Source organism: Dama dama, chromosome 26 (genome assembly GCF_033118175.1).
Source record: "Dama dama isolate Ldn47 chromosome 26, ASM3311817v1, whole genome shotgun sequence".
NCBI classification, from domain to species: domain Eukaryota; kingdom Metazoa; phylum Chordata; class Mammalia; order Artiodactyla; family Cervidae; genus Dama; species Dama dama.
In genome coordinates this window covers 29,589,617-29,605,793 of record NC_083706.1, presented here as the reverse complement: position 1 = coordinate 29,605,793, position 16,177 = coordinate 29,589,617, and the positions used below count along the sequence as shown (strand labels likewise).

General features: G+C 38.1%; 1 protein-coding gene across 1 annotated transcript in view; it reads left to right on the top strand.

Annotated features, from left to right (window-relative positions):
• Positions 1-16,177, top strand: part of MAP3K5 (mitogen-activated protein kinase kinase kinase 5) — a 212,502-nt gene that overhangs the window by 77,468 nt on the left and 118,857 nt on the right. The window contains exons 4-7 of the mRNA XM_061130296.1: positions 1,826-2,019; positions 3,236-3,404; positions 4,794-4,900; positions 7,202-7,372. Of these exons, the coding sequence (XP_060986279.1) occupies positions 1,826-2,019; positions 3,236-3,404; positions 4,794-4,900; positions 7,202-7,372 (641 nt within the window). The remainder of the gene's footprint in view (positions 1-1,825; positions 2,020-3,235; positions 3,405-4,793; positions 4,901-7,201; positions 7,373-16,177) is intronic.

Sequence of the window (16,177 nt, the reverse complement as noted above, 5' to 3'; positions counted from 1 at the left end):
GGCCTTCAATGCCTTCTTCTTCCTCTCTTTCAATATCTGTAACCAGTTGGCTGGTCTCAGTGATTCTTTCTTCTTAACATCAAGTTCATGCATCCACTTTTGTGATCTGGTCTTGCTTTGTAGCTTCCCACCTAATTTCCTTAAGTCTCGTTTCTTTCTTTCTCAGTGCATTCTGTTTTCTGCCCAGACTGTCAAAATGCATAGCTTTAGTTATGTTTTCTTTCCTACTCTGAATCCTTCCAGGATTCCCACTGCCCGGAACAGAGATTGAAATCCTTGGCTTTGTGTTCACTTCCCTTCCCTGAGCCCTAAGCTCTAGTCAGGCTGTCTTCCTCAGGGGCGTCCAGTCCGATGTCTCCTTCATTCTTCCCAGTTCCACTTGTGTTGCACTAGTGCCCCCTCCCTTGGCATCATCAGGAACAGATAGAAGGTCGTGCTGAGTGAGTGGAGAGGGATACAGGCTGAGGCTAGAGAGAGAGGCAGGGTTTGGATAGTTAAGCCCTCGTAGGTGACAGTGATCTATTTTGTCTTCATCCCAGGAGCAAGGGAGGGGGCTTGAGCAGCTGAGAGAAGTCATCTGATGTATGTTATTGAAAGAGCCCTTTGACAGCTGGGTGAAAAAACAGATTGATAGGCAAGAGGAGAAGCAGGGAGCCCAGGTAAAAGCCAATTACAATGGCTCAGGCCAGGATGTTGGTGGCATGGTCTGCAGTCCTAGTAGAGAAGATGGAGTGAAATGAACAAATAGGATATATATCGTGGAGGTGGAATAGACAGGATGTTGATAGTTTGTGGGAGGTGGAGGAAATGGAAGCATCAAGGATAACTTCAGGGTCTCTTGTTCAGCTGCAAGGTTGTATCCAACTCTTTTTGACCTCATGGACTGCAGCATGCCAGGCTTCCCTCTCCTTCACTATCTCCCAGAGTTTGCTCAAACTCATCTCCATTGAGTCGATGATACCATCCAACCATCTCATCCTCTGTTGCCCCCTTCTCCTGCCATCAGTCTTTCCCAGCATCAGGGTCTCTTCCAATGAGTTGGCTCTTCGCATCAGGTGGCCAAAGGATAGGAGCTTCAGCTTCAGTCCTTCCAATGAATATTCAGAGTTGATATCCTTTAGGATGGACTGGTTGGATCTCCTTCCTGCCCACAGGACTCTTGAGTCTTCTCCAGCACCACAGTTCAAAAGCATCAATTCTTTGGCGTTCAACCTTCTTTTGTTGTCTAACTCTCACATCGGTACATGATTACTGGAAAAACCATAGCTTTGACTATATGGACCTTTGTTGGCCAAGTGACGTCTCTGCTTTTTAATATGTAGGGTCTCTCGATTTAGTAACTGAGATGGTAGCAAAGCCATGACTGCGATCGAGCAGCCTGGAGGGGATCAGCTTATTCTGGCATCGCTCACACTTGGGTGTTATGTGGGCAGCCCTGAAATGTTAGCTCTTGTCATTTCCATGCATTTATGCTGTGTCTCTGACAAGTTTTCTGAAGGCTGAGGGCTGTGTTTTAAACTACCTTGTTTCACCTACAGCATATATCATAGTACTGTAGCCAAGAGAATGATGGATAAATATTTAATGGATTGATAGAAACGGTGACATGATGTATTTTTTTATCATGTGTAAGTCTGAGTTACTTGAAGTAAGCAATTAGAGAAATTGGAGGAAATTTTCATAGGTCATGGATAGGAAATGAAGTTTTTTTTTTTTTAATTTCCCTTCACATTTAGGATTACTGTTTAAAAGTCAGATTTGGGGTGACGTTAGTGTGGGGTCAGCAGGTCAGCTCACCACCCCCTGGTGCTTCCTCTTTCTGCAGATGTGCACTGGGAACTACACATTTATTCCTTACATGATAACGCCGCATAACAAGGTCTACTGCTGTGACAGCAGCTTCATGAAGGGCTTGACTGAACTTATGCAGCCGAACTTTGAACTGCTTCTGGGACCCATCTGCTTACCTCTTGTGGATCGTTTCATTCAGCTTTTGAAGGTGGCGCAAGCAAGTTCCAGGTAAAGTTTAATAATGCCGTTTGGTAGTGATAGTGAAGTGTTTGTGTACTTAATTTATGTAAGTCCACTACATCCAAACCTGCACGTTGTGAACTTTTGAAGACGTGAACGTGAGTCTGTACGTTCAGCCACATAAGTTGGTTTACACACGTGGCGTACATTGTCACTTGCAGCTTGCCCTCCATTTCCTCTTGCTGACGATCCTTCAGCTCTGCTATCTCCCACCTGTCTCTCTTCTCCAGTCAGTAACTCTTCCTACCTCTTTACTTGATGCCAATCTCTGTATGCCAGCTCTTGTACTATACGAATGTACTGTACTGTAAGGTTAAAAATGTTTTATTTTTCATGTTTATTTTTTACACATTATTTGTGTGAAAAGTATCATAAATCTATTAAAGTACAGTACTATACAACCGATTGTGTTCGTTGGGTACCTAGGCTAACTTTGTTGGACTTAACGAACAAATTGAACTTACGAATGCGCTCTCGGAACAGAACTCATTTGTATGTAGGGGACTTGCTGTATTTGTGCACCTTATCAGATGTTTCTTACATATAATACTCAGTCAAGAACTAGGTAAATATATATATAGTGCCCTTTAAGTGGATAAAATAGGTGTAGCATAGTCTACCTTTTGAATTTTGTCCACTTTATTCAGAGGAGAACAACTTGAAATCAGAAAAAAGAAAGACTGCTATCTGTGTTATAGTAATGTTAGAGCTAAAAATATATTCCATATAAGTACAGAAACATTATCTGAAAAAATGTCCAGGGACTTTTAGTGTGAGGACAAGAACTCTCTAAAAATTGTTGAAAGCATTATTATATTTTAGTTAAGAGGAGTCATTTATGCTGATAAATGATGATGCTGGATCAGAAGGTACATGTTATATTATGTTCGAATCATGGGCACACCTAGATTTATTTAGAACAGCTCCTACTCAAGACAGGAAAATGAAAAATAAAGTTTTAGCATTTTAACTGGAATACTGCAGGCCCTCGGACAACTCATTAACGTGGAGTATCTTTACCTTTCATTCTTCCTGGAGTAAAATATTCAGATGCCCCAACGTTTTAATAATATCAGCTAGATGAGGTGTTCGTTCTGTACATCTTAATTGTCTGAAAGGTGTCATTTATTTCCTTACAAGGTCACTGCTTTTCATTGAAATACTTTCTAGTATCGACTCTTAAAAATGTGTGTTTTTCCACCAGCCAGTATATCCGGGAGTCTATACTCAACGATATCAGGAAAGCTCGTAACTTATATACTGGCAAAGAATTGGCAGCTGAACTGGCAAGAATTCGACAGCGAGTGGATAATATTGAAGTCTTGACAGCAGATATTGTCATAAATCTGTTACTTTCATATAGAGATATCCAGGTGAGAAGATGCTCTAAATCAAGTCTTGGTTGTGTATCATGTTGGAGGAATAAGGGAGTGTTAATATCCAGTTTCAGTTAGCTAATAAGTCACTCATGTTACTACATGTAATTTTTTATTGACTCTCCTAAGCTTTCCATCCAGAGATTTTATGATAAATGAAACAGACTCATATAAGTTAACCATCAGTGATTATGAAAGTCTTGTACGGTAAAGGGCTGCCTTTTTCCTGCAAAAGAACAGAAAGAAAAATTTGCATATGCATAGCTAATCCACAGACAGCTGTTCTGCTCCGCTAGCCTCAGGCACACCTGCCTGTCACTAAGTGAAATCTTTGTTTTAGCAAAAAACAGACATTTTTAGAGCTTTCCAGATATATCTCTTACTCCTGGAATTGTGTTGCTTGGAATTGATAGTGCTGGATCTAACTAGCCAAAAGTGAGAAATGTGCAATTGATTAGTTATAAAAATAACTTTAAAAATAAGTAATGTAAAACACAAACGTGACATATTATTTTATTGGGAAGTCTTAAAATTTTTTAAATTACGCTAAGAAGAATCATGGGGCTAGTGGTAGAGAAGCCACCTGCGCATGTAGGAGACATAAGAGACGTGGGTTCGATCCTTGGGTCAGGAAGATCCCCTGGAAGAGGAAATGGAAACTCACTCCAGGATTCTTGCCTGGAGAATCCCATTGACAGAGGAGCCTGGCGGTCTACAGTCCATGGGGTGGCAAAGAGTTGGACATGACTGAAGCAGCTTAATACAACACACACAAGAAGAATGAAATCCTCTCTGAGTTGGGGATTTGCTGTTGGATTTTTACAGTAAAATTTAAGTGACTTGTGGTTTCCTATTCCTACCCATTCAGGCTTGAGTAAAGCTTCATGTGGATAGCAGAGATTCACATACAGGGAGATGAGTGGCACTTAAGATCCCATGGCTGGAGAGCCTTCTAATGTTGAATCCAAATATTTTTGTTATTTATAACAGAAGTTCTATCAGTTGCTCCATGTTCTTGATATCTTGGAAATTGTCTCCCTGAAAGTAATTGACAACATCCTGCATACAGGGAATCTAGCTCCAGGGAGAAGTAAACCACCTGTACTGAGAAAATGTAATATTACCATGCTAGAGAGTTTATTGTTTTGTAGGTCAGAGATGGTAATTCAATATTTCCAGTGTTTTATCTATATAATCTAAAACCCTTATTCAGGCAAGCAAATGAACAGTTTCTTCTTGGTTCTAGATTCTTTAAGGTATTTCATGGTTTCTAGTTCCTTTTTAATACCCTTCTTGGTTTCAGGCATCTGGTTGTTCAAAGGCATTTCATTGTCAGGACTTTCTCCCAAAGATTTAATTCTATGTTATTCTTCTCCTGTTTGAAAGGACTATGATTCTATTGTGAAGCTGGTAGAGACTTTAGAAAAGCTTCCAACGTTTGATTTGGCCTCCCATCACCATGTGAAATTTCATTATGCATTTGCACTGAATAGGTAAGAAGAAAAAGTTCCCCCCACAATGTGCCTAATGTATTACTTTTTAACCTGCATATTCTTTCCATGATTTGTTTTTCATGTAGCCTTGCAACTACTCCTATTATAATGTATTGTTAATATTTCTACTTCAACCATATAAAATACAGGAAGCATTCATTCTGATTTTGTCTCACTTTTCGTGAGTAAAAGAAGTACCCTCCATGTTTATATATCTAAATTCTTAAAATTCTTTTGCTTCTCTGTCAAAGTTTGTATTTTCAATTTAAATATATTTGGGGGATTTTTAAAATTACATGGATGTGATATTGTCTTTAAATAGACTGAACGCCAAGTGGTTATTTATATGAAAACTAACTAGAGTAGGGATAGTTATATCTAGGGGAACATATTCCTAATCAGAGAAGATGTTCACTGAGATTGTTCTGAATATACCTGATTATTAATATAATCAAAACTCTGTGGACCACATTTTAGGTCATGTGTCCATGAATTTTCTAGGATCAGGACTAACAGTGCTGCTTCCAGTCCTGCCTCTGTGCTTTCTGTCCGCATCATGACTGACACCTACCCCAATGCCACTTTCTACCCAGAGTCACCATGGAAGACCATCCCTACTCTGGCCATAGAGAGGCCTAAAGCACTAAACTCTCCAGAACTTAGTTTTGCTGTTCTCTTCGATGGTAGAGAGTTGGATATGTGTGTAATCACTACAGTTGAAGAGAATGATAAAAAAAAAAAAAGAGAGAGAGAGAGAGAGGGGAGCCTCACATCTATTTTTCATTTGCCGTGAAGTCTTAATTATTTTACCAATGAGGGAACTAAAGTGCTTGAGTGACTTTTCTTCAAGGCTCGTAGTTATGTCATAACACAGGCTTAGACCCAGAGCAAGCCAATGCGGGCACTTGTATTCTGCCTCACTCAGTTCTCCTGCCTTTGTCTCCAAAGAAAAGTCAGCATGCTCTTCAACCAGATATTGTGTCTTTCCTTTATTCTTCTGCCCAAGCTCTACAATGTGCTACCTTTATCAATATGATCATGAAAGTCAATTTTATCTCCCCATTTATTAAGCATGTTTTCTTTAGATTTGGCAGAGAGAGATGAAAGCTCCAGAGATTATCTTTTCCAACTGGTTTTCAAATAAATCCTTTTTTGAAAGATGAAATGGAAGATGGAATGAAATATATTATATTTTGAAATGAAAAATGAAAGTCCCTAAGAGCCTCTTCTATTTTCTTTTATCTATATTTTGTCTCTGTCTTTCCTAAGATAGAATGAAATGATAAATGTATTTGTATGGAGCATTATTCTAAACTGAGGGCATTTAGTACAGAATGTAAAAAGGAGTTTCATGGACAAAAAGATTTAAAATAGTAATTGAGAATAGAAATAACTCTTTTATGTAACAGTTTTATTGAAATATAATTCATACATCATACAATTTTATTTAAAGTTTATGATGCAATGGATTTTAATGTATTAACAGAGTTGTGTGACCATCAATACCATGAGTTTTAAAGTATTTATATTACCTTTCCCAAAACCACCCACACCCAGTCCTGCTCCAACGGGGGTAGGACACTCTCCTATTCCTCCCAAATCCAGACCTAGGCAACCACAGATATCTCATTCTGTCTCCATAGATTTGCCTATTCTGGATGTTTCATGCAATGAGATTGTACAATATATAGTCTTTTTGTGGCTGGCTTCTTTCATTTAGCATAAATGTTTTCAAGGTTCAATAAATAACTTTTAAAGAGAATTTTTATCTTTGAGAACAGTCTGTATGTACTCATCAGTTTTAAAATGAGCTATATAAAGAGGCTTCCTTAGGTGATTGATTGGTCAACTCAGGTTGCTTTATTGGTATTGTCTATGAATTAGTTTGCTCAGTGTTTTGGAGCAAAAGCCACTGAAACCTACAGCATCAGGGTTTTGCCCCTGTTTGGATTCCTTGACTCTGTCCCATTCATGGCCACAGGCTGCATTCTTAATCTGACTCTGTCAGCTTGAACCCACACAGAGACCACAGGGAAACTGGAATGACTGTGGATGGATAAGCACAAATCATCACATCAGCAAAAAATAAATCATCAGCTCTAAATAAATCCTTTTTAGATGATTAGACATGCAGTAGGCTAAAAAAGAGTTGCAGAAGACTTTCAAAACAATTGTTGTTTTTATCCTGCCAAACTTATTAATGTGAATCAGTGTTTTAAACAGACTTTTAAAAAAGATGATTGGCCTAAACTGCTTCTGTAGTCTGTACAGAAACAGTGATGTTCCCTTTCTCTGCCTTAGGAGAAACCTCCCTGGAGATAGAGCAAAAGCTCTTGACATTATGATTCCTCTGGTGCAAAATGAAGGGCAGGTTGCTTCAGATATGTATTGCCTCGTTGGTCGAATCTACAAAGATATGTTTTTGGACTCGAATTTCATGGACACTGAAAGTAGAGACCACGGAGCTTCTTGGTAAGTGTACAGGATAAGATATTTGGTAAGTCCATGACACAAAAAAATCATTTGTAAATGAGTATTAAATGATTGTTTTCATTTGTTAGATTGTATATTATAAAATAAATCTTAGAATTTATAGCTTTAGCAAATAATTTTGATCAAATTCATTTAACAAGGCAGAGTAAATTGGGGTAAATTGGAGGAAAAGATAATGGTTCAAGAAAATAGAATTTTTAAAAGACATAAGTAAAATACAATAAAAGTATAATTGGGGAAAATTCATAAAATTTTACAGAAAGACATGAAATAAGACCTGAATGAATGGAAAAATATACCAAGTATGTGGATGAGAAGACTTGATAAATCAAGAAGACTTGATTTAAAGATGTTAATTCTCTACAGCAGGACTTTTCATGAAATTCAACAAATTGATTCTAAACTTTGTTTGAAAAAATAAAGGGTCAAGAATGGGCAAGGCTATTTTGGAGAATGAGGTGGAGGGATTTACTCTCCCAGATTAGGCGTACTGTAACGGTGTAACAATTAAGGTATTACATTATTAGTGTAAGTGAAGTGAAAGTCACTCAATTGTCTCCGACTCTCTGCGACCCCATGGACTGTGCAATCCATGAAATTCTCCAGGTCAGAATTCGGGAGTGCATAGCCTTTCCCTTCTCCAGGGGATCTTCCCAACCCAGATTTCGAACCCAGGTCTTCCACATTGCAGGTGGATTCTTTACTAGCTGGGTCACCAGGGAAGCCCAGTGTGAGTGCAAGCATAGACAAATTGGGAGATTGGGATTGACATACATATGCTACCATCTGTAAAATAGATAGTCCTGGAGGAGGACATGGCAACCTGCTGCAGTATTCTTGCCTGGAGAATCCCCATGGACAGAGGAGCCTGGTGTGCTGCAGTCCATGTGGTCACAAAGAGTTGGACATGACTGAGCACAGTGGGAACCTGATGTATAGCACAAGGAACTCAGCTTGGTGCTCTGTGGTGACCGAGGTGGGTGGGATGGGGGTGGAGAGTGGAGAGAGTTCCAACAAGGAGGGGATATATGTATATAAATAGCTGATTCACTTTGTCCTACAGCAGAAACTAACAGCAACATTGTACAGTAATTATACTCCAATAAACTGAAACAATTAAAAAAAATAAAACACTGAAACGGGAGACAGAGCCTGGAAGAAACAAACTGAAAACAGCCTGAGACATATCAGTTTGTGTGCCTGTGACTAGATTTATGGTATGATATGCTTCATGAGGGCAGGAGACCAGGTTTCATCCCTGGGATGGGAAGATCCCCTGGAGAAGGGAATGACTCCCCACACCAGAATTTTTGCCTGGAGAATTCCATAAACAGGGGAGGCTGGCAGGCTACAGTCCATGGGGTTGCAAAGAGTTGGACGCCACTGAGCAACCTGCAGCTATGCTTCATGAGCCAGAGTGGAAAGAATGGACTCTTTAGGAATGATACTGGAAAAATTTGTTGCCTGACTGTAAAAATAAAAGTGAATCCCTAGTTTAACCCACACACAAAAAAATAAAATCCAAGTGAATTAAAGATCAAAATATTTTATTTGGAAAAAATTTTATAATAAAATACACAAAATGGATTTATGACTTGGAAAGGGAAAAATTATCTTAAAGAAGGCTTAAAAATACCATAAACCATAAGATATTGGGGAAACTAGAGCCCATTAAAATTTGCATCTGCTCATCAACTCTTTGGGAAGGAGTAGCTCCTATGGCACTGACCTTCCTGCCAATAACAGTTATAAACATTGGGAAAACACTTTTTAAAAAGTTTGAAAGCACCAAAGAGTGACTAAAGATAGTCAGAAGCTGGAGAGTTTTTGATTCTTAGATGAGGAGTACTGCATTAGATAAGATCCACGTATACATGCTTTTTCCTTTGGGGGAGCTCTCAAATCTGCAGGCTTAAGGAAGACACAACTCAAGAAGAAAACCATAGTCTTACCGGTTGAAGGAGTTAGTTTCAGGCTGCCAGTTCAGATCAGTTCAGTTGTTCAGTCATATCCAACTCTTTGTGACCCCAAGGACTGCAGCACGCCAGGCCTCCCTGTCCATCACCAACTCCCAAAGTTTACTCAAACTCATGTCCATTGAGTCGGTGATGCCATCCAGCCATCTCATCCTCTGTCCATCCCCTTCTTCTCCTGCCTTCAATCTTTCCCAGCATCAGGGTCTTTTCAAATGAGTCAGCTGTTCACATGAGGTAGCCAAAGTATTGGAGTTTCAGCTTCAGCATCAGTCTTTCCAATGAATATTTAGGACTGGTTTCCTTTAGGATGGACTGGTTGGATCTCCTTGCAGTTCAAGGGACTCTTAAGAGTCTTCTCCAATACCACAGTTCAAAAGCATCAGTTCTTTGGCACTCAGCTTTCTTTATAGTCCAACTCTCACATTCATACATGACTATTGGAAAAACCATAGCTTTGACTAGTGCCTGCAAATTGAATGATAGATCCCTTACATGAAGGAGCCACAGAGAGAGCCCAAAATATGCATAGAAGCCACCTTCCATTCTTGGCTGACCCCTGATGTCTGCACACATGTGGTAAAACTCAAAGGAGTCCAACAGAAAATAGGAGCTAGAAGGCTAGAGGTGAACCAAGATTTCAGCAGCCGTGCAATGTAGGAGAGACAGAGTTTGGGGTTTGAATCTCACCAAGTTAGAGGGGCTTGATAAACACTTTGAGCTTTCCACTGAAACTCCAGTAGGCCCAAGACTTCAGGTCCAAAACCACACCCAAGGACTAAGGAAGGGTACTAAAACAAAGAGGAAAACCAATTAAGAACCACTTTAATAAAACCCCAAACCAAGACTCCACAAAAACAAGGTGAACTGACAATAATTTAGGTGCCTGTTGGAACAAAACTCAATACTCTTAAGAGGAAGATAACAGAATCCAAACTCTATGATGTATCATCCAAAATGCCTACTACCCCATCAGAAAGTACTAGATTTGTGAAGATAGGAAAGTGTGATCCACAATAAAAACATCAGTCAACAGGAATATACTGCAAAGAAACACATGGCAGAAGGATACATAGAGTATGATTTTGTTTATAGAAACTTTGAAACCAGTCATACACATCTAGTAAAAGTATAGATGCATGAATGTACATCATAAATCCCCAATTCAGTGTCATAGTTACCAGTAGGGAAGGAATAAAAAGGGATCATGGAATATTTCACATGCGGCTGCAAGAATATTTAATACATTTTATTTCTTAAGCTGAGTGGTGGGTATGTGGGTAGAAAATGTTGCTTATATTATTCTTCTGTATGTTTTAGTTTCTGAAATGTTCCCCCAACTAGTCTCTGATTCTAAAAAAAAATATTAAAGAAGGTTGACTTACAGAAAGAGACAAATACCGTATGATATCACTTATATGTGGAATCTAAAGTATGACACAAATCAACCTATTTCCAAAACAAAAACAGACTCACTTGGAGAGCTAACTTGCGGTTGCCCCCAGGGAGGGCCTGGGGAAGGGATGGATGTGGAGGGTGGAATAAACAGATGTAAGCTATTTTATGTGGGATGGATAAACAAGGTCCTACTATGTAGCCCAGAGAACTATATTTGATAGCCTATGATAAATCATAGTAGAAAAGAATATGTATATTTGTATAACTGAGTTGCTTTGCTATACAGCAGAAATTAACACAACATTGTAAATCAACTATGCTTCAGTTTAAAAAAAGGGCAATTGACTTAGTTCAGGCGTTCCTTAGTAATGGCCATAACATTTTTTAAGTTGTGAAACGGAAATCTTAACATTTCAAAATCTTGTGTCCTCCTACCAGTTTAGCAAGGGACTGAAATTGGGATAATGGATTATAACCAGGGAAGAAAATTTGGGGACAGTGACTTTCTGGATTTTCATGGACAGATTTGGTTTGGACTTTTAAATTTGAATTATAAATTTTTATTGCAATCAACAGAGAGTTTTACTGTTTCCCTTAACCAGTTTTTTTCCCCTGCTGTCATAAAAGAAATGTAACTATACAACCTTTTTTATTACCAGAAGATTTCTTTAAGAATAAATTCTTCTTTAAGAAGACAGAAGATTTCTTTAATCTTTAAGAAGAATCTTAATTGTAGGAACATTAGAATCTGATATTTAGATGCATTGTGCTGGTATAAATGCTTTGATTTAATGGTGATAATGAAATGCATAGATGATCTTTGGAAGTCTGATTTTCATGGTCAGTGAATTAAAATGGAAAACATCTTTTATGAAGTTCATGTGCCTCATGCAGAGGAATAGAAGTGTTTCCCCGTTTGAAAAACCAAACAATTTAGACTACTGAGAGCTTTCAAGGTCACATAAAGTTCAGTCAAAAGGAACACAGTTTTTTTTCTGGTTATGTTTTTGTTCTGTCTTTCTATACTTCCCAATTCTGATTCCTTTTCTATGGTTCCTATTAAACTGAAGAACATTAACTAGCTCTCAAAAGAGCTTTGTCTTTTAAGTCTTCAGGTCAAATTGAAGTTGTCGGGCTTTGTATGATTTCATTTTAAGCTGTTGGTTGATTTTCTAGTAAGAACAGGGAAAGCTGTTAGAACTCAAAGCCTTTTCATGGGAGGAGCCTCAGGGGTTGATCTGGGTGTATCGCCCACTGATATATTGAGTAATATAAGAATGTCACTTCTACTGTAGAATACAGGTCTGTAACCTGCCATTATTGTCATATTGTCATTATATCCGTTTGTTGTAAGGGTCATTATGAAGATTTCCCCCCCTATTTTAAAAGTGTTTTTTCATGCCTTCACACTTGTAAAGCCACTTCAGTATTTCTTACTGTTTCCATCCAACCCACTCCCACTCATTTGCGATGGTGTGTTGGAATCATCTGTAATCTCTTGCTATGTCACAGCTGAAGTAAAAGTGCATTGTCAAGGTGCTGACTCAAGAGTTTCGTTGCTGAGGTTATTAGGCTGCTGGCCAGGCTTATTCCAGGTTTTGCGTTTCCTGAGTCCTGGGTTCCAGAGAGTTTTTCAGCTGTCTTATTTATTTATTTATTTATTTATTTTTTACCCTTTTTGAGCCAAAATTCTCTGAGCTCTTACTTGTCAGGTGCCTGGGTGGGATAGCAGTGAGTGGCAGGCAGTGTGTCCCTAAAGCTTCTTTCCGTGCCCACAGCCTGAATCACTTTCTGCTGGCTTGAATGGACAGTCATTTACTAAGCATGAAAAGTTTAGGAATAAGAATTTCAACTCGATGGAAAAACAGCCCCATGCAGTTGTGTTTACAATGGCGTATAGAAGTCTCAAAGTTCCCCTTTTTAATATCTTTCATGAGTTGACTGTTCCTGACTTACAGCACAGGGAGAAAGTCAGACACTATTCTTGTGTATTCATTGTAATATTTGGTATGAGCGCTATCCCAGGGCACTTTTTTGCTTTTAGGGAGACTGTAATGCAGGTCTATTTTCTGAGAGGTTTACTTGGGACTGAGAAGATGAAAATACAAAACAAGAAAGAAGTTTATGGTTTAGATTTTTAGAATTTGCAGAATTGTAGTATGTTGTAGAACAAACTTTACATACTGAATCTTATCTGGGACATAGGGCGAAGGGTTTGAAAGAACACATCCTGCTGATTTAAGTATAAAATTCATTGTTATTTCCTTAGTTGTTTTTGGTCATTGAAGCTCTTACAGATGGCTATAACGCTATTCTTTTCTTTATGTAAGTTTCTATAATCCAAATTATGAAAAATGCATTTTTTGGAGTTTGACTTTCAGTTATTAAAAGCCTTTTATCATAGCTGGTCCATATAAACTTAAATATAAGTTAAAGCAAGCAGGAATGATACCTGTCATAAGTGCTGCTTGGGGAATTTTAGGGGCTGTTATGGGATAAAGAGGAAGGTGAGAGAGCAAAGCTGGGAGAGCCAGCTTTCAAAGGAAATATTGTGACTCAAGAACCTAGACTTACATCTTAAAAAAAAAAAAAAACCCACAAAAAACAAAACCCACAGAGTTTCTGAAGTGACAGACTGAACTGAAATGACCCAAGGCAATATTATGGACCATGACTTGGAGGGCCATGGGAAGTTCACTGCCAAATTTATCTCTACAACTTTTTAAACCTAATCTAAAAAAAAAAAAAAAAAAAACACAAAGTAGTTATGCTGAATTCATATGCAGCATGACTTACTGAGAACATTTTGATATATACAGTATTTGTTCAGTGGGTAGAAATAATAATCGGTTCCTTAAATTTTAGAGTTCACACAAGGTTTTTGTATATGTTATTAGTGATTAGCTTATAAGCACCTTGTAAGGTGGGCAAAGCTGATATTTTTCTTCCCATTTTACAACTAAGGCAAATGAAACTCAAAGAACTTAAGTGAATTCATGATGTTTTATGGTTAATAAAATTTCAAATCTAATTTTTTTCAGATCCAGTGTTGTTTTTACTACACTCTAGCCTCTCTTTCCTGGAATTTCCAGGAACAGGCATTTCTAGGAATATCTGTACTGTTTTATTGAAGAGGCCTAGACTTGTGAGAGACCACATGGAATACATGTTGACTAAATACTTGGAAACAGTGTATCTTAGGCAAATGACTTAACCTTTGAGAAATTCAGTTTTCTTATTTGAAAAATAAGAATAATACCTACCTGGATGAATTAAAATGCTCTTAGTATCCAAAAAGTAGCTGAATAGCTTACTTCAATGGGCTTAAGCAGAAAGAAAATGTAACTTCTAAAACATGAAGTTCAGAAATAGGGCTGGGTCTGGTAGTTGAGTCAGCAGCTTAAAAGTCAGCCGGATCTGTTTCCTTGTTACTGTTGTGGGTGACTGCCCTCAGTCTGGCTTTCTTAGAGTTAGTTACAAGATACCTTTGGGCCATTTCAGATATCAATCTAACTTAGCTATGCCGAGATCTAAGATGAGAGAAAAGGAGGCCATCTCTTTCTGTATCTTTCTCTTAGGACTAAGAAAACACTCATAAAAAACCTATCTCACACCTTTCTTACATTTCTTTATGCTTCCAGTATTTCATCATCAGCCCAATACTACACAAATCACTAGCAAGGTAGATGGTTTGATTACAGATGGTTTAGACTCATCACTTTAGGAAGAATAGATCCTCTGAGGGATTAAATGAAGCAACATATGTTCAAGCCTTGGAATTTAGTAAACCCTTAGAGTTATATCCTTCATATATAATATGTGAAGCTATTTTTTATTTCTGCATATAATGTTATACTTATGTTCAAAGTAGATATAGACTTGATTAATGGATACTGATTAGATTCCTTGTCCCTAAAATATTGCTGAGTTTTCTTTCTCTTCTTTCTGAATCTAGCTGACCATTTTAGCGAATGAGGGAAAGAAAGTGTGTGCATTTTTTACATAGGACTTGATAGAATTTCATATACCATAGCTATCGTGGAGTCACCTGGGATAGGCAGTGATTGCTTGAAATCATACTTGGTTTTAGAGATGATGGTATTGTCATTCTTAAGGGGAGATAGAAGTCATTTTTAGAACTTTGAGAGGAAATTGGGTGCTGTTCTATATTAACAATCAGGTCTCCCCTGTTGTAATGCCAAAAAAATCCATAGTTAGGAAGCTAAAAGCATTAAGTCTGTTTTTAGCATTTATGTGTTCATTTTTCCATAGTAGCTTGGGAAAGAACAGACAGCTTTGCCTTATCAACTGATTTTGTTTTACGTCAGTGACAGTGCTATTCAAACAGTGATTGTGCCTAATAACTGTTTAGTTTGTACATTATTAATGGAGTTGGCTTTACTTAGGAAGAGTTATGTAACAAACCAACTGACATACAAATAAAGACCAATGTCTATTTTCCATTTGCCAGATTTGCCCTTTTTTCTTTATCTTGGCTTCGAGATATCTTTCTTCATGTTATCTCTATTTCCACTACCCTCCTAACCCCCCAAGTTTGATCTCACCGTTATTCCACTGACATCATTTTCGTTTCGTCCTTGGTTGTATCTATTAATCGAATTCCCCAAATTTGGGTGATTTTTATCCTCAGAACACAAAACCTGAAGAGTTCTTAATAACTCAGCACGACACCCAGCTCATTGATGTCCAGGGGTAGCGGGCTCTTAAGGAACCAGCAATTCCAAGATGACCTGGAGACTTGGGGAAAACACACCATGTACCCACGATTGCTTTGTAAACAAGCAACCTGGTACACTGGTCTCATGTCTTGACCTTGATTTAACATGCCATTCAACAGATGACAGATTGTGGCATGACCAAGTCGAAGTCCAAGAATGGTAATATTTAACAAGTCACTGGGAGATTTCCTAATTGTGTTTTACAGGTAATAAGCACTTAAGGAGAGAAACTAAGGCTTGCTCTCTGTAACCAAGTTGTCAGAGGGTTGAGTGAGAATGAGAACTGGATGTTTGCCAGGTATTATGATGAAATGGAAGGAGCATTTGGAAGAACAGTAGTGATTTTGCTTGGTGAACCAAAGCAGTTGTTTCCAAATCTAGCTGACTATCAGAACTGCTTGGGGAGTTTTTCAACAGTGCAGAGTTCTCTGTCTCTGGAAATTTCGCTTAATGGATCCATTTTATTGAATAGCTAACCCATAATTGGTAATATGACTATTCTTTTTTAATTAAATATTTAGAATTTCCCTGGATTTTACTGCCAGTTCCTTCTTCCTAAATGTTTACTGTTCTTCATATCCTTAAAGATTAAGTTTAAACCCTTGGCCTTACCTCCTCTTCAGAACTTTCCCAAATGTATCTCCTCCTGTCTTCCTAGAGTTCTTAAGAGTATG